Source organism: Salmo salar, chromosome 15 (genome assembly GCF_965601325.2).
Source record: "Salmo salar chromosome 15, fSalSal1, whole genome shotgun sequence".
NCBI lineage: Eukaryota > Metazoa > Chordata > Actinopteri > Salmoniformes > Salmonidae > Salmo > Salmo salar.
Genome location: NC_138305.1, coordinates 50,782,934 through 50,805,000, shown reverse-complemented (window position 1 = coordinate 50,805,000; position 22,067 = coordinate 50,782,934). Strand labels below are relative to the sequence as shown.

At 39.6% G+C, this 22,067-nt stretch overlaps 1 protein-coding gene across 6 annotated transcripts in view; it reads right to left on the bottom strand.

The window, feature by feature from the left end:
• Positions 1-12,107: 12,107 nt before the first annotated feature.
• The window catches only part of itpk1a (inositol-tetrakisphosphate 1-kinase a), a 65,357-nt gene continuing 55,397 nt past the window's right edge, over positions 12,108-22,067 (bottom strand). For all 6 annotated transcript variants that reach the window (XM_014145058.3, XM_014145057.3, XM_082961861.1 and 3 more), the window contains 3 exons: positions 19,851-19,918; positions 17,811-17,973; positions 12,108-13,941 (listed from right to left, as the gene is read on the bottom strand). In XM_014145058.3, the coding sequence (XP_014000533.2) occupies positions 13,649-13,941; positions 17,811-17,973; positions 19,851-19,918 (524 nt within the window). In that variant the 3' untranslated portion in view covers positions 12,108-13,648. The remainder of the gene's footprint in view (positions 13,942-17,810; positions 17,974-19,850; positions 19,919-22,067) is intronic.

Below are 22,067 nucleotides of genomic sequence, written 5' to 3'. Positions count from 1 at the left end.
CTCTAGGTTTCTTCCTAGGTTTTGGCCTTTCTAGGGAGTTTTTCCTAGCCACCGTGCTTCTGCACCTGCATTGCTTGCTGTTTGGGGTTTTGGGCTGGGTTTCTGTACAGCACTTTGAGATATCAGCTGATGTAAGAAGGGCTATATAAATACATTTGATTTGTCACCAAAGCCCCATATACTACCCACCACTGCGACCTGTACGCTCTCATTGGCTGGCCCTCGCTTCATACTCGTCGCCAAACCCACTGGCTCCAGGTCATCTACAAGACACTGCTAGGTAAAGTCCCCCCTTATCTCCGCTCACTGGTCACCATAGCAGCACCCACCTGTAGCACGCGCTCCAGCAGGTATATCTCTCTGGTCACCCCCAAAGCCAATTCCTCCTTTGGCCGTCTCTCCTTTCAGTTCTCTGCTGCCAATGACTGGAACGAACTACAAAAATCTCTGAAACTGGAAACACTTATCTCCCTCACTAGCTTTAAGCACCAGCTGTCAGAACAGCTCACAGACCATTGCACCTGTACATAGCCCATCTATAATTTAGCCCAAACAACTACCTATTTCCCTACTGTATTTATTTAGCTCCTTTGCACCCCATTATTTCTACTTTCTTCTACTACAAATCTACCATTCCAGTGTTTTACTTGCTATATTGCATTTACTTTGCCACCATGGCCTTTTTGCCTTTACCTCCCTTAACTCACCTCATTTGCTCACATTGTATATAGACTTCTTTTTCTGTGTTATTGACTGTATGTTTGTTTTACTCCATGTGTAACTGTGTTTTTGTATGTTGTCGAACTGCTTTGCTTTATCTTGGCCAGGTCGCAATAGTAAATGAGAACTTGTTTTCAACTTGCCTACCTGGTTAAATAAAGGTGAAATAAATAAGTAAACAATACACACACACACACACACACACACACACACAAGGGTAGCAAAGTTTTTATAGAACATGGTAGCAACACCACACACGGGATACAGTAATATTGATTAACACAGATGGTGTGAACCTCAACTGTTCATCTCCGTGGGCGGGAAGCAGGAAACATGAATCATCCAAATAGCACACAGTGTTTCACAAATGTTCAACTCTAAATCTCCAACACAGTTTTTCCTTCTACAAGGATTCACAGATATGTTTATATAGATGAATAATATTCAGATGTCCATATATGAAATATGTATAGAGGGAGAGAGGAATGGACAGACGGAGACAGAAAAAAAACTGTTCCCTCATTCACAAAGCACAGTACCTTTGTACAATGAGGGTACAAGTTTGCTTTACAGGCATCACCATAGAAACACTAACAAAAGACAATTCAGTGGTTGAAGATGTACAGACAGTATTAGCTACACTGAATCACTGTGCCACACTGCAGAAATCTAGTATTTTAGCAAAAGTGCTGTTGGACTTCACGTTCAATCTCTTATGAGACAGATGGCCTATTCAGCACTGAAGAGCTCATTGACACCATTTTGTTTTGTTTTTGTCTTCGATCAAGCACTCCCCACTAAGGCGACCAATGACCATTCAGTGTCTGTTAAATGGTCCCCTAGACAACTGTGAAGAGGTCGCCTGATTGGAGCGTTTTGGCAAGCGAAGGTGAGGCCCCGCCGATGCAAGGGAGATTGTTGTACAATACATTTCTATTTGAACGTTCTGCTGAGACAAATGTTTTCATGTGCCAAAACAGAACAAAAAAATAACAGAATGGTCACCTGGTGAAGAAGGGTATATAAATAAAATAAAGCAATGGGACTCTTGGACTTCAAAGAGCTTGAAACTGCATCCCAAATGGCACCCTGTCTCTTTGGTGAAATATTGTTTTTGTCATAAATATCTAATTGAGCATTTTGCAGTGTACAATTTTGTTTAATTATGTTCCGGTCGTCTGACCAGCCATTCAAAAAAACAAATCGGCTCGCAGCTAAATCTAGTTGCCTACCCTTGTTCTAGGGCCTAATATATATATATATTATTTCTCTACAGAACTGTACAGTAACTGCCCATTGTGCAAAAACTGGCTAAATCAACATTGTTTCCATGTCATTTCCACCAAAAAGTGTAATATGATGAAGTTTAATCAACGTGGAAAATGTATTGGATTTGCAAAAAAAAAAAAAAAAAAAACCCACTTTTAACCTAAATCCAATGACATGGTGACATTTTTTGTTGATTTCACATTTCGTTCACGTTAGTTGACAATTCAACGTCTGTGCCCAGTAGGTGCTCTGACAAGATTACAATGTCACACTGCAATTTTCTGTGGGGTGATGGCAATATATTCCTGGAATAATGAGAGCTGGTCAGCTAGACAAATGAATAAAGAGAGGGTTTAAAGGAGGATATTGATTGACACACCGTGTATCCTTGCCCAAGAATGATTGCTGAGCCAACAGTTTGTGTTTGTGTCTCATCTATTTCAGTCTATTCATCTCAACTTACTCTAGGAAATGCAGTCTGTTTTGTAAAACAGGAAGATGGACTAAGGTCTATATTCTGGCACAGTCTTACAGCATATTTCATGGTGTTTTGGAGATGCCTTCTTAAAACCATTACTTGACGAGTTTTTGCACATCTGGAGCCCTGTAGTTCAGTTTATAGGAGATGAGTGTGCACATATATTGTTGAAGGGGTTAGCCAACCCATAGCCCACTGAGTATCTTGGTTGTTGCTGCCTCCATCAAGTGAAATTCTAAATCTGTACGGTTGTACTATTTTGTAAACTAAACCTGTACAATTGTACTATTTTGTAACCACTGAGTGAAAATAAATACATATAAGATTTGGAGGTGGAGTAGGGGGGGGTGGGAAAGGGATATATTTACTGTACATTGAGAATTTTTACTCTTATTTTTTGGAAGATACTTGATTGTTTTTGTTTTCATGGCAAATAAAGTTCAAAAAAGAAAATGAGAGAACTGTTAAAAAATAAAAAAAAAGAGTAATGAGTTGAGTAGAATCCAATGACACTTGCTTATTCTAACGTTATATTTTTTTGAAAACCTTCGACATCACTGATGTGTGTTATGTATTGCATGTATGTTTCATGTTGTTGTTGGTGACTGACTGACGTATTGAAAATGTTTATCCTCTGGTGTCTCAACACTGCCACTGTGTGGTATGAACATGGTGAGTCACCCCCCCCCCCCCAAAAAAAATATTTAAATGAATGAGTAGCCACAATTTCTTTGTAAATACATGTGAAAAGGCCAGAGCGTGTCCAAACAATTTATTATATTATGGCATAGTATATCAAACGTTAGCCCGGTAGGTGGTGGTAATGCACCTAATATTGGTTTGCACACTTGCCATTAAACCCCCAAAAAAGAAGAACTCGAGGGGTGTGTTCATAAATTCAATCTGGAGTGCCAGAGTGCGCTCTGGGGGTTCCAAATTCAGAGCATTGTCAGATTGTCCGCTGGTAAATTCAGAGCGTTTCGAGGGTTCGAGTTCACAATGGAGAGGAGTAGGGTTGATCCGAGTGTTCTGACCTCACAACAGCAGTCAAGTGTTAAAGAGTCTAGTTGATAGGTAATCGACCAGCTGGGCTGTTCCCCAGACCCCGTATGTAGGGACTTGTACAATACTTGAACATGGCTATTGAACTTGACATTTGTGTCCGTCTTTATTCTTTAATCTAACATATATAGAAACATCAAGCACCCAAGCTAACTGGCTAACGTTGGCTAGCTACTTCCAAACACAGACGAGAGAACACCCCACTGACCGTTTTACTCGCCCTAGCAGAGCTGGTTAGGGTGTTTCCATGTTAGTCAGAGTGTTGGTGACTGTAACTGTGCTGCTGGCAACAATTTAATTGCGCTTTTTTTTTTATACTGACACCAGCCATATTCAATAGGTGTCGAGCGTTATAAATTTGTTAGTCATTCTGCGCTCTGGCACACTCAGGTGAGAGTGCTCTGGAATTGGAGTAGATCGCCAGATTGAATTTACAATCGCACCCTAAATCAGAGAAAGAAATAGTTGCTCACTCCAGAGACATATTTATATGCACAGTACAAAGATATTAAACACTTACTCAACTGTCTTGCAATGTTAGAAGAAAATTAAACTTGATTGACAAGCTAAACAAATCATAATGCTCTGCTGGATAGCAACTGCCGCTAACCATCTTGAGTCTGCACAAATCAGTCATTCTGACAAGTTTTGAAAGCATTCCTCCCTAATTAAAGCCCTTGGGGTGCTTACAAAGGTGATTTCTGAAATGCAGAGCTTATTGATAATAACATTTTTTTGTTTTTTGTTGCTAGTATGTTAACTCTTACATTGCCCATAATTGAAAACTTTGTTGGAAGCATTTCAATTTGGACATGTCCATATACACTCAGAGGCCAGCTTATTAGGTACACCACCAAGGTCACAGAAATGGTTTGCTCCTACAGACATATAGCTTGCTATATAAAGCAGGCAGACAGGCATCGAGGCATTCAGTTACTGTTCGATTGAGCGTCATTGGTAAGGCAAGGACTGGTAAAACATATTACTGTATAATTGAACGTGCTGAATAGCCAACTGTGCCAGTTCTATGACATATTCAAAGTCGATATTCATATATTTAATATTTCCCTGTTGTTTCAGGGGAATAACTCTTCAGGTCCAAAATCACAATAATACATGTAGGTAAAAATAGTGAACATATTTAATACTGTGGTGTTATTGTGTCACTCAGCACACCAACAGTGTGATCACAGGTTATGTGCAGGGAGTTGTAAGTGGGGCCTGGTCTAACCGCTACCTTCTTGGCACTTAATGTAACTCTGGGACCATATTCAAAAATAGTCTCAGAGTAGGAGGGTAGATCTTGGATACTGTCCCCTCTATCCAAATAAACTTTTTCATTATGATCGAATGGCAAAACCGATCCTGTCTCAGCTCTCCTACTCTGAAAGTATGTGTGTATACAGACCCTGAAAGGACTGCAGTTGTATGAGTAATATGGTACTGTAATAGCTCTACTTTGCCAGATTGGCTAGGCAAAATCTTCACCATATTCGTTGAAAATTGCCCACTCACGTCCTCAGTCTCCACCAATTACCAGTCAAACACATATCCCGGTTCCTGCAAGGGGCAGGACTTCCCGCCCCCAGCACACCTCAACAACACTCACCTGCACTATAATCAGTGTGGCTACCTCAGACTGGAAGTTTGTGTTAGGTGTTTGGAGAAGTGTTGTGCTAGTAATTTATTGTCCTTAAAACCTGTTGGGGCTAGGGGGCAGTATTTTCACGGCTGGATAAAAAAACGTACCCGATTTAATCTGGTTACTAATCCTACCCAGTAGAATATGCATATACTTATTATATATGGATAGAAAACACCCTAAAGTTTCTAAAACTGTTTGAATGGTGTCTGCGAGTATAACAGAACTCATTTGGCAGGCAAAACCCTGAGACATTTTCTGACAGGAAGTGGATACCTGATGTGTTGAATTACCTTTAAGCCTATGCCATTGAAACACACAGGGGTTGATTAATGTTTTGGCACTTCCTATTGCTTCCACTAGATGTCACCAGCCTTTACAAAGTGTTTTGAGTCTTTTACTGTGAGATCTGAGCGAACAAGAGCCATGGAACGGTGATGGCCGATTAGACTCTGGCGCGCGAGTTCATGTTGGGTACCCTCGTTCCAATACGTTATAAAAGAGAATGCATTCGTCCACCTTGAATATTATTCATGTTCTGGTTAAAAAAGGCCCTAATGATTTATGCTATACAACGTTTGACATGTTTGAACGAACGTAAATATATTTTTTCCCCTCGTTCATGAAGTGAAGTCCGGCGGGCTTAGATCATGTGCTAACAAGACGGAGATTTTTGGAAATAAATGATGAGCTTTTTTTAACAAAACTACATTCGTTATGGACCTGTGATACCTGGAAGTGACATCTGATGAAGAGAATCAAAGGTAATGGATTATTTACATAGTATTTTCGATTTTAGATCTCCCCAACATGGCGGCTAGTCTGTATCGCAACGTGTATTTTTCTGGGCGCAGTGCTCAGATTATTGCAAAGTGTGATTTCCCAGTAAGGTTATTTTTAAATCTGGCAAGTTGATTGCGTTCAAGAGATGTAAATCTATAATTCTTTAAATGACAATATAATATTTTACCAATGTTTTCTAATTTTAATTATTTAATTTGTGGTGCTGACTTGACTGCTGGTTATTGGAGGGAAACGATTTACTCAACATCAATGCCATAGTAAAACGCTGTTTTTGGATATAAATATGAACTTGATAGAACTAAAAATGCATGCATTGTCTAACATAATGTCCTAGGAGTGTCATCTGATGGAGATTGTAAAAGGTTAGTGCATCATTTTAGCTGGTTTTATGGTTTTGGTGACCCTGTCTTTGAATTGACAAAACATTACACACAGCTATTGTCAATGTACTCTCCTAACATAATCTAACTTTATGCTTTCGCCGTAAAACCTTTTTGAAATCAGACAACGTGGTTAGATTAAGGAGATGTTTATCTTTCAAAGGGTGTAAGATAGTTGTATGTTTGAAAAATTTGAATTTTGACATTTATTTGGTTTCAAATTTGCCGCTCTTGAAATGCACCTGCTGTTGATGGAGTGCACCACGGGGGGGACGCTAGCGTCCCACCTAGCCCATAGAGGTTAACTTTCGAAGTTCGTTATAATCCAAGGATGCACTATTGACTAAGTGTTTGAATCGTGTCCAAGTTTTGTACTCATCGTTAGTGATGTTTGCCATGTATTTGACCACTGCTTTTATTAGCTTGCCTAAGCTCAATCATGTAATACAGTCCTTTGTGTAGTTTTGACTCCCATGTGTCAAACTAATTTATTCCTTGTTTAATAGAAAACTCCTACATCCGTCACCATCACCACATGACATTTGCAGCCTACAAAAAGACTAACAAACCTGTTCTAAATAAAAGGTCAAAAAACTACCTTCTTGTGTTCTTGCAGACATACCCATTGCGTTGCCTCCCACCCATGCTACCCATTTTCTTTTAGCCATGTTTTAAATATTGGTTTACCCCCATCCCCCCAACCAATCAGATGCAGAGTTGGTAGAATCTGTCGCTAACCGCAGCTGCTACTCCACAAATGTCTTGTTAAACTATAGTTTTGGCAAGTCTGTTAGGACATCTACTTTGTGCATGAGAAGTACTTTTTCCAACAATTGTTTAGACAGATTATTTTACTTATAATTCACTGTACCACAATTCCAGTGGGCCCGAAGTTGACATACACTAAGTTGACTGTCTTGGAAAATTATGTCATGGCTTTAGAAGCTTCTGTTAGGCTAATTGACATAATTTGAGTCAATTGGAGGTGTACCTGTGGATGTATTTCAAGGCTTCAAACTCAGTGCCTCTTTGCTTGACATCATGGGAAAATCAAAAGAAATCAGCCAAGACCTCAGAAAAATTGTAGACCTCCACTAGTCTGGTTCATCCTTGGGAGCAATTTCCAAACGCCTGCAGATGCCACGTTCATCTGTACAAACAATAGTACGCAAGTATAAACACCATGGGACCACACAGCCGTCATACCGCTCATGAAGGAGACACGTTCCCATCTCCTAGAGAAGAGCGTACTTTGGTGCGAAAAGTGCAAATCAATCCCTGAACAACAGCAAAGGACTTTGTGAAGATGCTGGAGGAAACAGGTAAAATGTATCTATATCTACAGTAAAACGAGTCCTATATCGAAATAACCTGAAAGGTCTTTCAGCAAGGAAGAAGTCACTGCTCCAAAACGGCCATAAAAAAGCCAGACTACGGTTTGCAACTGCACATGGGGACAAAGATCGTTCTTTATTGGAGAAATGTACTCTGGTCTGACAAAACAAAAATATAACCGTTAGCCCATAATGACCATTGTTATGTTTGGAGGAAAAAGGGGGATGCTTGCAAGCCGAAGAACACCATCCCAAACGTGAAGCACGAGGGTGGCAGCGCTTTGCTGCAGGAGGGACTGGTGCACTTCACAAAATAGATGGCATCAAGAGGAAGGAAAATTATGTGGATATATTGAAGCAACATATCAAGACATCAGTCAGGAAGTTAAAACTTGGTTGCATTTGTGTCTTCCAAATGGATAATGACCCCAAGCATACTTCCAAAGTTATGGAAAAATGGCTTAAGGACAACAAAGTCAAGGTATCGGAGTGGCCATCACAAAGCCCTGACCTCAATCCCATAGAAAATGTGTGGGCAGACCTGAAAAAGCATGTAGGCCTACAAACCTGACTCAGTTACACCATCACTGTCAGGAGGAATGGGCCAAAATTCACCCAACTTATTGTGGGAAGCTTGTGGAAGGCTAGCCGAAACATTTGACCCAAGTTAAACAATTTAAAAGGCAATACTACAAAATACTAATTGAGTGTATGTAAACATCTGAATCACTGGGAATGTGATGAAAGAAATAAAACCTGAAATAAATCACTATTATTCTGACATTTCACATTCTTAAAATAAAGTGGTGATCCTAACTGACCTAAGACAGGGAATTTGTACTAGGATTAAACATCAGGAATTGTGAAAAACTGAGGTTAAATGTATTTGGCTAAGGTGTATGTAAACCTCCGACTTCAAATGTACCTTAATAGATTAGGTCCCATTTCAATACCAACCCCAATTATGGCTGGGGAGAAGCAAAAGTAGTATTGTGGAAAGTTGTTCCCCTTGCAACACAAATCTCACCAAACCATTAAAAACTTTCTGGTGTACATTTGTTTGTCTTCCTTGATTTATTGTCTCCGTTTTTTGTATAAATATGTCCATATTGACAATTTATACAACATACACATTTTGTTCAATAGCATACATCAGGAAAATGGTTACAAACATTCATCTCACATTTCAAGTTGGAACTTTTAATTTCCCCAAATTGATCTTTACTTGGTTCTTCTTTGATAAATGTAAGTCCCCAAAGCTAATTTAGCAAATTTGTTATAAAACTCTATAGAAATTTATCTATGCTGCACTCACAGCCTTTTAACAAGTAATAAAACAGCAAGGCCTAGATTCAAACAAATCAGCGATAACTGGCAAACTGCATAGCATATCATTGTTTTTGTTTAGGTGGTGTCAGAGTAACGGTGTTGGAGCTGTCCAATCTGTGGCCACGCCCATCCCACAGTTAGAAGTTCAGAATGAGAAAGTGTAGGCTATATAGAAATAATGACAATCAAATTAAAACAAAATAATGATTTAATTCAGCCTAATCGAGGTGTAGATTACAACACACAAACCCGTGGAAAAATGTGCAGCACGGCTGCATGGGATTTCTACAAATGCGACAAGGAGTATCCAAAAGCAATGTCCACGATCTGTATAACGCCGGGAACAGCTTGCCGATATGACAGCGCCAACGCGGTTACATATCCAACTTCGCCTAAACAGAAACAATTAAGGCGGCTCTGATTAAATCTAGCCCTAAGTAGTTGAGATTTATTCTGGATTTTACAGAGTAGTATACTAGCTATGTTCTATCCTGAAAGATATACAGTATATTGTTTATCATATACACTGAGTATACAATACATTAAGAACAACTGCTCTTTACATGACAGACTGACCAGGTGAAAGCTATTATCTCTTATTGATGTCAGGATTTTCACCCCTTATTAAAGTTCGGATTTTCAAACCTTGAGACAAGGATTGTGTATGTGTGCCATTCAGAGGGTGAATGAGCAACAAGAGATATAAGTACCTTTGAACGGTGTATGGTAGTAGGTGCCAGGCACACCGGTTTGTGTCGAGAACTGCAAAGCTGCTGGGTTTTTCCACACTCACTTTCCCGTGTGTATGAAGAATGGTCCACCACCCAAAAGACATCCAGCCAAGTTAACAACTGTGGGAAGTATGAATCAACATTGACACCTTGTAGAGTCCATGCCGCTGACAAATTGAGGCTGTTCTGAGGGCAAGAGGGGTGGGAGGACTCAATATTAGGTGTTCTTAATGTTTTGTGCATTCAATGTATATTCACAATATACAATATAATAAATTATCATATACGCATCTCGAAGATCAGACTGACACACACACACAATTAAATTAAGGCTGCTGGGTCCCCTTGCCCTCCCCTACAGGAGAGCATGACCATGTCGGCTCAGTAGGAACCTATAGACACATTTGACAAAGTCATTGATATGACAGAGATCCAACAGCAGGGATGTGATCACAGTAAACCAGTGGATCAAAACAAACAAATTGGAACAACTGAAATCATGAAAAAAATATATCTTCCTTCTCAGCACTAGCAAGTTAACTAGAAAAGTACATTTCCTAAAGGTAATGTTCGTGCTTGCGAGCTCGTCTTAAAGTCCTGTTCCAGTCTTTTCACCTCATTGAACACCTGATTTACTTAAAAAACACATCTCAAGGTGATTCAGGTACGATTATGATATGACAAGTGGGATGGGGGGGGGGGGGGGGGTCTCTATTGCTCCTTTATTATTCCTCAAGCGGGGGGGGGGGTGCAATGACATCAGACCACCTTGAATGCCCTACTCCTTGAAGTTTACAGTTGTCTAAAAAACATTTTGCTCACAACATTTTTACTCTTAAGTGGGTGTACATTACTTGGGCTATTGCTATTCAACAGGAAAAGTTCAAATATCACTGGAAGGACATCTTTATAGTATTTATGGTTGTGAAATAAATGATTGTAGTGATAGTGACTGAAGTAGTAATGGTAGTGACTGGTCATAGTTGAAAAGCCGGTAGATGGAACGACTGATTGGATAGCCTGAACATGTTGGTTTGGGGTCTAGTTTGAATGGTTCAAGAGTTACTATTACTGTTGGTGGGTTATTAAATGCCAATTTGACATTTTTTAATTGCTATAGTTTAAAAAAAATCTGAAAATGTCCGTTTTAATGTTGTGTGTAGCTGAAATGGTTAAAGAGCAGTAGCATTTAAAATGTCTACCCCTGTTTTCTTATGCAAAAGTAAAATAGTTTATAAAACCTGAATGTTTTAAAGTTGGTCTTGTAGCATAATTGGCCAAGGACAATTTTGAATAGCTAACACTGTATTCCTATTGTTCTCATTGAAACCCATGTTCAATTTATGCTAATTTTAAGTGGTTATAGGTCAAAAAGTATAACAAATCTGAATGCAAGCAATGTAAGTCGGGTCAGTCTGAACATCTCAAAGTTGGTTTGGTGTTGATAGCTTAAAAACAGTGAAAGCGATGAGTCTAGAATTTTCAATATTGACACCTAGACCATCTTTTTGCCATTGAAATGCATTGTAGATCATTTTAAATATTGTTGTAGTTCAAAAAGTATAAATGCTATCAAAAAGATTCTCAGTGTAATTTGAGTTAGTCTGCACATTTGGAAGTTGGTTTCATGTTAATAGCTGAAATCATTTCAGGACTATATTGAGGGGAATAAATAGAACAGCTAGAAAAGGACATTTACTGTAGTAAACGTGGTGTGCTTGCTAATATTGAATATTTATGGTTGTGAAATAGTTGTATTGACAGCAGTAGTAGGGTTTTCATAGGCTGTGTTATGGTGACTTATTTTGGGGTGGTTTGTAGGTGTGGAGTTATAGTGGGCTAGTATAGTAGGCTAGAGTGAGTTCCATGTCATCATAAGCCCTATAAGGTGTTTTTAAGCTCTTCAAAATGTTTTTGTTTGAACATTCTGAAAGTTGTGGTAGTGATTTCAGTTAAGAATGTTGAAGCCCGCATTCCACCATTGAAATGGATGGGGATACAACAAGCTTTATAGTTTGAGGCAGGAATGGTAGAAAAAAGCTCTGTTGATGCCATTTAAGTTGAGTCAGTCAGCATATGTCAACATTGGGGTGGTTGTAGTAGCTGAAACGGATCAAGAGCAGTGGTAAATCAACATTTTGCCTTTGAAGCAAATTTAAAAATCGTTATAGTTTAAAAAGCATTAAAAAAAAAAAATTGACAAGCAATCTACGTTGAGTCAGCGTGTACAAGTCAACGTTGGTTTGGTGTTTGTAGCTTTAATGGTTCAAGAGCAATCACAAATCCAAATACTTCCCAGGGGTGGGCAGGCGTGGAGATGGGTGGGCATGAGGATAGGGACAACCAAGGGGTTTTGAGTATTTGGCTTCACTTTGTATAAAATGTTCGCTTTAAAATAAAAAAAACTTCCCCTTCAAGCCTATGGAGCTTTTATGCACATGTAAAACAGTTATAGTTCAAAAATAATAAAAATGGCATCAAAAAGCCGTTTACAAGCAACCTATTCCAGACCAGTCTGCACGTTTTAAAGTTTTAATAGCATTTCTAGTTTAAACGGTGGAAGACTAGTTACGACCAGAATTCCATTGAAATGCATTGGGATTTATGCAAATACGGTTGTAGTGTGAAACGTATTAGTAGTATCAAAACGTAGACTTTTTTTCAAGAAACCTGAGCAGTGGCTGTCTGGACGTTTTAAAAGTTGTTTTGGTGTTGGTAGCTTTTACAGTTTTGGCACTAAAGGTTCCAGCGGAATAATACGTATGAACAGTTTCTAAAGTTGTGTTTTGCTTTAAGCAAGCACACTTAACTCTATGTATGAAATCCAGAGTGGTCTTGCCTTCTGCAAGCACACTGATATTAAGAATATGTAAGAAATCTTGTGGTCTTGCCCACAGCAAGTACATTAATTAGTAACGACCAAAATAATGGAAACACTTGAGTAAATGAGGGATACAAAGTATATTGAAAGCAAGTGTTTCCACACAGGCGTGGTTCCTGAGTTAATTAAATAATTAACATCACATCCGGCTTAGGGTCATGTATAAAAATACTGGGCAGGCCATTATTTTGGCTACCCTGGCTATGGCCCCATGGGATGACAATGCCCCCATCCACAGGGCATGAGTGGTCACTGAATGGTTTGATGAGCATGACATTGATCTAAACCATATGCCATGGCCATCTCAGTCACCAGATCTCAACCCAATTGAACACTTATGGGATATTCTGTAGTGGCGCCTGAGAGCGTTTTCCACCACCAATGAAACACCAAATGATGGAGTTAGACATGTGAAGAATCTATGCCAGGGCTCTCCAACCCTGTTCCCGTAGTGCTACCTTCCTGTTGTAAATAACCCGATTCAGTTTATTATCCAGCTAATTACTAGAAATAGGTGTGCTAGATTAGGGTTGGAGAGAACATACAGGACAGTAGCTCTCCAGGAACAAGGCTGGAGAACCCTGATCTATGCCAAGATGCATTGAAGCTTTTCTGGCATTTTGGACCCCATACAGTGGGGTCCAAAATGATTGACACCCTTGATGAAGATAAGCAAAAATAACAAAAATAAAGAGCTCTATTTTCATGAATTTCCAAAAGTGTAAATGCCTGGAGTTTGCTAAATGGAATTGGCACTTGGATTGAAACCAGTGCTATGGTCAGATACATTTAAAAAGATGACTCTTTCTGATCAAATGTATAATATAACACAAAAATGGAGCATACAATGTAGCTCAGTAATTTAATTATTTATTTGATGGTCATTTTCTTCTCATCTTTATCAAGGGTGTCAATTTCGGACCCCACTGTGTGTGTGTGTGTGTGTATGTATGTATGTGTATATATATATATAAAAATAACATACAACAGCTTGTTCTTCACTACTAGGGGCTGGGCATTATTGCGAGGAGGCTTTGGTGGGGATGGCAGACACACAATGTTGTTGGAAGTTGGCCGAAACTTCAGAGTCGCACCCCAGTCCCTGATTGCCTCCCCTCTTGACGCAGTCTCCCTCCACAATCCAGGTGTTGGCCTCGTTTCCCAGGAGCATGCAGGGTTTCCCACAGTCGGCCAGGGCTGCGGCGGGGGGCTGTCCCCCGACCACGCTGGTCCTCTCAAAGGCCTGCTCCTGGAGAACACTTGTGAGATGACTCAGTAGGTCGTCAAAGAACTCCGGGACTCCCTCATAACCTGAATAATAGAAAAGTTCATTTTTATAGAAATACCATTAAATAATCTGAATTTTTTAAAGATGGGCAGCAGATTTACAAACTCCGATGTTTCATAAAAATACAGGCATTCACAAAATACATCACAACAAACGTAACTATGTAATGAGATTGAGGCTGTAACCTCAAATATCTTGGATTTTTTTACATTTTAAATTGCATATTCAACAACTTACAAAATAATTGAAGCTGAAGATGGGATTTTATTTTAGGAATAAGGCCTGTTTTTCTTTTTAAGCCAGGAGGTGGCTAGAATCAGCGACATTTATGCCTATACTAAACTATGGTGATATTTTATATAGGAATGCTTCCTCTCAGTGTTTGAGATCTATTGACACCCTTCACCATGGAGCATTGAGATTTATTTCAAACTGCAAAACCCTCACACACCACTGCACTTTATATACCAGGGTTAGCTGGCCTTCTCTAGTCACTTGTATGCTCAGTCACTTATATACTTTTTTTTTTTTTTAACTACCATTTTATTTGGGCAGTTTTATTCTTCAGAAATGTGCTGGGTACTCTCTTCATTTAGAGGACTTTATCCTGCTAACTGTTCCAAATGTTCTAAAGGGCTTTTATGTACTCTGCGCCATCGGCTTGGAACGCCTTACAAAATAGTTAAACTGGAAGAACTTGTCCCGGTTGGTGTTTTTAAATTATTGATGAAGGATATTGAGGCCGATTCCTTCACCCGTCAATGTTTTTAATTTGCAGTTTTAGGATTTCGTTATACTCCTGTGATTTCTATGGTTTTTACTAGATTACTTTTTCAATGTTGTCTGTCTAATTGTGTAATGACTTGGTGCTGCCTATCTTTGCCAGAACGCTCTTCAAAAAGAGATCTCAAATCTCAGTGAGCCCTTCCTGGTTAAGGTTAAATCAAATAATAAGTCGTGCTTCCCCAGTGCTATAATTTGATTGGTAGAAGATTTCTGTTCTGATTTGAAAAGCAGAGAAGATTTCATACGCTCTAGGATTTTGTCCAAGTTGTTGGGAGAGTGGTACAAATGTCAGTTTGTAAACGTTTAGATAAAATGTAGTTTGTGGTTACTAGAACAAGTGTATCGTTTGATTGGTAGAAGATAATTATATTCCGATTTCAGATTTGAATAGCAGAGACATTGACCAAGATTTCATACTCTTGAAGTTTGTTTAAGTTGCTGGAAAAGTGGTCAAAATGTCAGTTGGTTGAGAAAATAAAAGTTGATGTCGATACATTGACATTACTGGCATGTCAAAGGGTGAAAATGTCATATGGTGCAACCGTCCGATGTTGAATTTGAACAAAAGGGTTGCAAAATTGGTATAAGAAAGCGGTGAATATTTAACTTCTGCATACATTTAATTTCAAAATATGTTTTTATTATTAAAGATTAAGGTGAACATACAAGCTTTTCAAAAAAACTTTGCCTCATGACCAGAGCTCTAAATTTTTATGTTCCATTGGTAGCACTGATGCTGCCAATGTAAGAAAAAGTTAGGAGCACAACAAAATTTAGGGACACTAGAAAATACATTTTTTCGCCAAATCAACTGAGATATAGCCTATGAGCCTATTCGAGTTACTGTACTTCTGAAGCACATGTTGTGCTCTAGAAACCCTGTTTTTTTTTTTTTAAGTAAAAATTTGATACAAATACCTGTCATTCAAATTACAAAGTCATTTGTGGAATATTAGGCTGCTACATAGGATAGCATTAGCCTTCAGGTTATCTTACCCTGATGACCAGAAGAGCCATGTGGCTGGATCAACCGCTTAGCTAGCACAGGCGAGCAAACGCAAGCTAAACTAGGCAAAGGGGATAGTCAGCAGTACTACCGTGTGGCAGGTAGAAACGCATGGTTAGCTTGCTTTGCAGTGAGCCAGCCGAGATAGCCCAAGCCTTGCATTATGGGCTAGCCGAGTCACACTAGCTAGCTAACCAGAGGGGTGACCAAGAGGTAGAATGAATTTCTACACAAGCAATACCACAATACCATGATGCATGTAGACTTGCATGGTTAGCTTGCTTTGCAGCAAGCTAGCAGAGCTAGCTTAAATTAAAACTTCAAACTATTTTGGTATTTGTTTCATTAGTCCATTGCTGATATAGTCCCACATTTCTTGCATGTCAGCAATCAAGTTGTCCAACTTTCAAAATACTGAAATCTGGCCCGTATGATGCATTTTCGCGTCATATGATGCTGCGTTTTGATGATACATGTTAGTTACCATGTACCTGCCAAACAAATACTTAGCATGCGGTTATGTACAGTATACCTTAAGATCTGCTTAATGACTTCAATAGCTTTCAAAGCCTGCCCTCTGGAATTAAAGGGGCAATCTGAGATTGGTGAAAAACCAGATACGAGTTTGCTCTCATGAATGAGCAATCATTGCATCCACAGCTTAGTCTATGAATCTGAGAGTGATTATGTTTATCCAGCTGCAGACAAGCTGTCGACCACCAGAAAAAGTGGCGTGGGGTTTGCTTTGTTGTTATTGTTTGAATCCCAGATTGCTCCTTTAAAACCTTGTGTCATACAATTACCAAATGCTTCCAGTTAGAGCAATACTGCCCCCCCCCCCCCCCCCAACTACAGCAATGTCATTTATATAGACAAAATTATTTGAATGTTTTTTGGTGTACATTTATTTTATTTACAGGAAATTATTTTAAGAAGTTCACAAAAAACAGTGTTAGCAAGTGAGAACCACAATATGGCTGCTTGCAAGATATCATTAATTTGCATTTATCAATGTGTATGCATGTGAAATGGTCAGCAAATATGAAAATATATTTTGAGACATTTACAGGAAAGTATAAATATAGCAAATTATAGTATGACATTTTCACAGGACTAAACAGGGATCCTATTTATTTTTACCTTTAACTAGGCAAGTCAGTTAAGAACAAATTCTTATTTTCAATGACGGCCTAGGAACAGTGGGTTAACGGCCTTGTTCAGGGGCAGAACGACAGATTTGTACCCTGTCAGCTCGGGGATTCGACCTTGCAACCTTTCGGTTACTAGTCCAATGCTCTAACCACTAGGCTACGCTATAAACATATTATATTTTAAACAATCTTCAGTTCAAAGACTAAACATGTATTTGAATGTTAATTCATGACCTTATTTTTTTTCATTCTTGAAAAACTTGTCAAATCCCTGGTAGAAAATATTTATTTTAAGTTTTTGTCAAAGTGGTAAAAGTAGCTGATTTGTGTCTCTCATATATATATATATATATATATATATATATATATATAATATATATATATATATATATATATATATATATATATATATATATATATATATATATATATATATATATATATATATATATATATATATATATATATATATATATATTCTTTACAGTGAATAGAAAGTCATGGGAGTTTTTTTTTAACAATGGGAGTTTAATAGCTTCAATATTATCCAAATAGTATGCAAACACTGGTCCTGACCAGTCGACACGTTTTAAAGTTTAAATGGCGTTTCTAGCTTAAACTGTGTAAGAGTAGCATTCCAAAGAATAACTACATGTATAATAAGTCAGAAATAAGTTGTACATTATTTAAAATGTGGCTGCTGTCACAAGACACATCAACAAAAAAACTAAGATGGTTAAGAATAAAACAATGTTGGTTAGGTTTGGCATATGTGAGTATAACTTTTCAGTTTATTCATTCTCTTCATTTAAAAATGGTAGAATTTGACTTTAATGGACCACAACTGCTTCCTACTCCATCTGATTTTTGAACACCATAGCTGCAGCTTGAAATAGGTCCATTGAATGACACCCCCACCACCCTGTGGAAACATGAGAATGGCACGTACCTGGAAATGCGTTGATGTCAATGACTGCATGCTGCCCTGTCTGGTTGCTGATGATTATGTCGATGCCAAACAGGGACACATCCAGTGCTCGCCGCAGACACCTGGAGATCTCCCTGATGACGTCATCGATAGGCACCCTGGACACCCCCTCCACATTGTCCCTCTACACACCATACAGACAAATAGAAAGACGGATGGCCAGAGACACATAGTAAAGAGGGAAAGTTGACAAGATCAATTCTGGTTATGCTGTTAGTACCAACACAAATTGCAAGGCTACACTAGAAGAGAGGTAGATCGATAGGTCGACAGACGGTCAGTTCTGTGAATGCCGTTGTACCAATTAAGAGACACTTGAAAAGAAAAAATATATAGTAAGGCCCTGACAAAGCAAGAACAAAACTATAAAAAAAAAAATATACTGCTCAAAAAAATAAAGGGAACACTTAAACAACACATACTAGATCTGAATGAAAGAAATATTCTTATTAAATACTTTTTTCTTTACATAGTTGAATGTGCTGACAACAAAATCACAAAAAGAAATCAATGGAAATCCAATTTATCAACCCATGGAGGTCTGGATTTGGAGTCAAAATGAAAGTGGAAAACCACACTACAGGCTGATCCAACTTTGATGTAATGTCCTTAAAACAAGTGAAAATGAGGCTCAGTAGCGTGTGTGGCCTCCACGTGCCTGTATGACCTCCCTACAACGCCTGGGCATGCTCCTGATGAGGTGGCGGATGGTCTCCTGAGGGATCTCCTCCCAGACCTGGACTAAAGCATCCGCCAACTCCTGGACAGTCTGTGGTGCAACGTGGCGAGACATGATGTCCCAGATGTGCTCAATTGGATTCAGGTCTGGGGAACGGGCGGGCCAGTCCATAGCATCAATGCCTTCCTCTTGCAGGAACTGCTGACACACTCCAGCCACATGAGGTCTAGCATTGTCTTGCATTAGGAGGAACCCAGGGCCAACCGCACCAGCATATGGTCTCACAAGGGGTCTGAGGATCTCATCTCGGTACCTAATGGCAGTCAGGCTACCTCTGGCGAGCACATGGAGGGCTGTGCGGCCCCCAAAGAAATGCCACCCCACACCATGACTGACCCACCGCCAAACCGGTCATGCTGGAGGATGTTGCAGGCAGCAGAACGTTCTCCACGGCGTCTCCAGACTCTGTCACGTGCTCAGTGTGAACCTGCTTTCATCTGTGAAGAGCACAGGGCGCCAGTGGCGAACTTGCCAATCTTGGTGTTCTCTGGCAAATGCCAAACGTCCTGCACGGTGTTGGGCTGTAAGCACAACCCCCACCTGTGGACGTCGGGCCCTCATACCACCCTCATGGAGTCTTTTTCTGACCGTTTGAGCAGACATGCACATTTGTGGCCTGCTGGAGGTCATTTTGCAGGGCTCTGGCAGTGCTTCTCCTGCTCCTCCTTGCACAAAGGCGGAGGTAGCGGTCCTGCTGCTGGGTTGTTGCCCTCCTACGGCCTCATCCACGTCTCCTGATGTACTGGCCTGTCTCCTGGTAGCGCCTCCATGCTCTGGACACTACGCTGACAGACACAGCAAACCTTCTTGCCACAGCTCGCATTGATGTGCCATCCTGGATGAGCTGCACTACCTGAGCCACTTGTGTGGGTTGTAGACTCTGTCTCATGCTACCACTAGAGTGAAAGCACCGCCAGCATTCAAAAGTGACCAAAACATCAGCCAGGAAGCATAGGAACTGAGAAGTGGTCTGTGGTCCCCACCTGCAGAACCACTCCTTTATTGGGGGTGTCTTGCTAATTGCCTATAATTTCCACCTGTTGTCTATTCCATTTGCACAACAGCATGTGAAATTTATTGTCAATCAGTGTTGCTGCCTAAGTGGACAGTTTGATTTCACAGAAGTGTGATTGACTTGGAGTTACATTGTGTTGTTTAAGTGTTCCCTTTATTTTTTTGAGCAGTGTATATTGGCCATATTTTGCCAATCAAAATGGCTGTGCACATTTTCAGAACAGGCTTTGGTCTGAGCTTTCACTTACAGAATTCAGGTCGGAAGCGCACTCTGGCTTGGACACATCGTGACTGTGGAAAAAAATTGGTTTTCTCTCTGGAAAACAGAAACCAGGCAGTTGACTAGGTTTGTAAAGAACAGACACTAATGAAGTCACAGAGCAGCCACATTAAATTAAAGTTGCTACATGTAACATTTCAGCCACACATTCAATTTCTTCAGTTAAGGGCACTGCTGAGAAACACCTAAAATGGCTTAGTTCTGCTTTTTACCCGATCATAATCCCCAAAATATCAGTTGCAAGAACGGGAAGAAGTTTTGTATTGCTAATGTTTTTTCTATCGTCATCCTCGTAAATGAGAACCAATTGTAATTCAGTAAGTTGTATACACACACACACACCAGATGTATCGTCTAGTTGCCAAATTGCTAATTTGCAGTAAAAATCCTAATTAGCCGTCACACTGTATTCTAAAAAGTATGTTTCACTCCTATGGATTTATATTCCTTTGATACTACTGGTATGCAATTGACAGTTGGGGCTAGTTGCAGGTGGAAATGTTACATATTACAGTTCCCCAATGTGGACATCGCTAAAAGTACACATTTTACCTCTAATGCCAATTTCTGATAGATTAGAAAATAAAAATGTCTACTAAAATGACTAGCTCTCTCAATTAAAAATACAATGTCCTGTCGGTTCCAGTTCATTTCCAACTTCTATAAGGAAGCGGTTTTCAAATCTCTCCTTGGGGACCCCCCAGACAATTCCATTTTGTTACAGCCCTGAACTAATTCAGGTAACTGATTTACCGAATCAAGGTCCTGATAATTAGTTGACAAGTTGAATCAGGTGTGCTAGCCCTTTAAATAGTTCAAATACATGGAATGGCTGGGGGTCCCCGAGGAGAGATTTGAAAACCCCTGCCCTAGGCTCTTGTTGTAAACTGCAAATGAAAAAAAAATAATAATAATAAAAAAAGAGGTAAATTAACTCTTTAAGCAGGATGTTTTTTGTGTGGCAGTTTAGCATTAGCACAGCAGGGGGCAGAAATGTCCATGCAGATTCAACTAAAAGTCTGATCCACTCTGATGACTGTACTCCTGTGAGTGACCCGCATGCTAATGAATACCTTGCTCAGTGAGCCAGGGAAATTGAACCTATACACAAACACGGGATGGGCACAAACATTGACACAAAGCAGGGAATTGTTTGGGAATGCATCAGCGGTGCTTTGCGTCAAACAGCAACTCGGAAATCCCATTAACGGTCATTTAACTCGACATGTGGCACCATGCCGTGCTTAAACAGAGGACATGTTTATAAACGGTGGTAAATCAAGTGTCTTTATAAGGTAATGTGCCAGTTTACAGCGGTCTCTAAGAAACGGGGCAATTCTGAAGTGGCACCTACTCCCTATATAGTGCACTGACTGGTTAAAAGTAATGCATGAGAATAGGGTGCCATTTCAGATGCAAACTTCAATAAGCTGGTGAGGAGACTTAGCGTCCACTACAACTCGGACACCATCTGTGCTTTTAACACTTTTCTAATCAAAAACGCACAATTGAAACCTACTCTATACTCTGACATTTGAAATGGGATAAGCTCAAGTTGGGTTAGAATAGGGCAAGGTTTGGCTAAATGGATCTGCTATGAGTTCAGGTAAGGGGGCTTGAGTAGACTCAGTATCTGGCTTGGGCAGTCTATATACAGTCTACACCGTCTACTGGGGTATTTCAAAATAGCGACAGTATGATTTTCAATAACGCAAAACAAAATAAACTTTTAAGTATAACTATAAGAAATCTAAAATGTGTCAAATAATTGATATGCAGCTCAGGGCTCCAGCTATGCATTTAGTTAGGTAACTTGCTAGCCTAGTGGCTCGATGTCAAGCTCAGCAGAGGCATTCAATCCCCTTCTGGATCAAGATCCCTGTTGCCTAAATTGTTATGTGGTTTTTGTTGTTGAAATAGCGCCCCTTGTGTGCACATTTGGTAATACCGTATGCCCCAGAAACAGTATGATGGTATGAAAATCTGGGTACCGCCCAACCCTATGGCCTAATACAAAACAAAATGATACAAAAAAAAATAGCCCTAACTCCTACATACTTCATGTAGATTTGAAAAGATTGAATATGTATAAGAAACATGGGAATAGGGTGAAATGGTCATGTTTACTTCAATACCATTTTAGTGTATAGGAGGCAGGGGCTATGTGTTGTAAACTGTTGGGAAT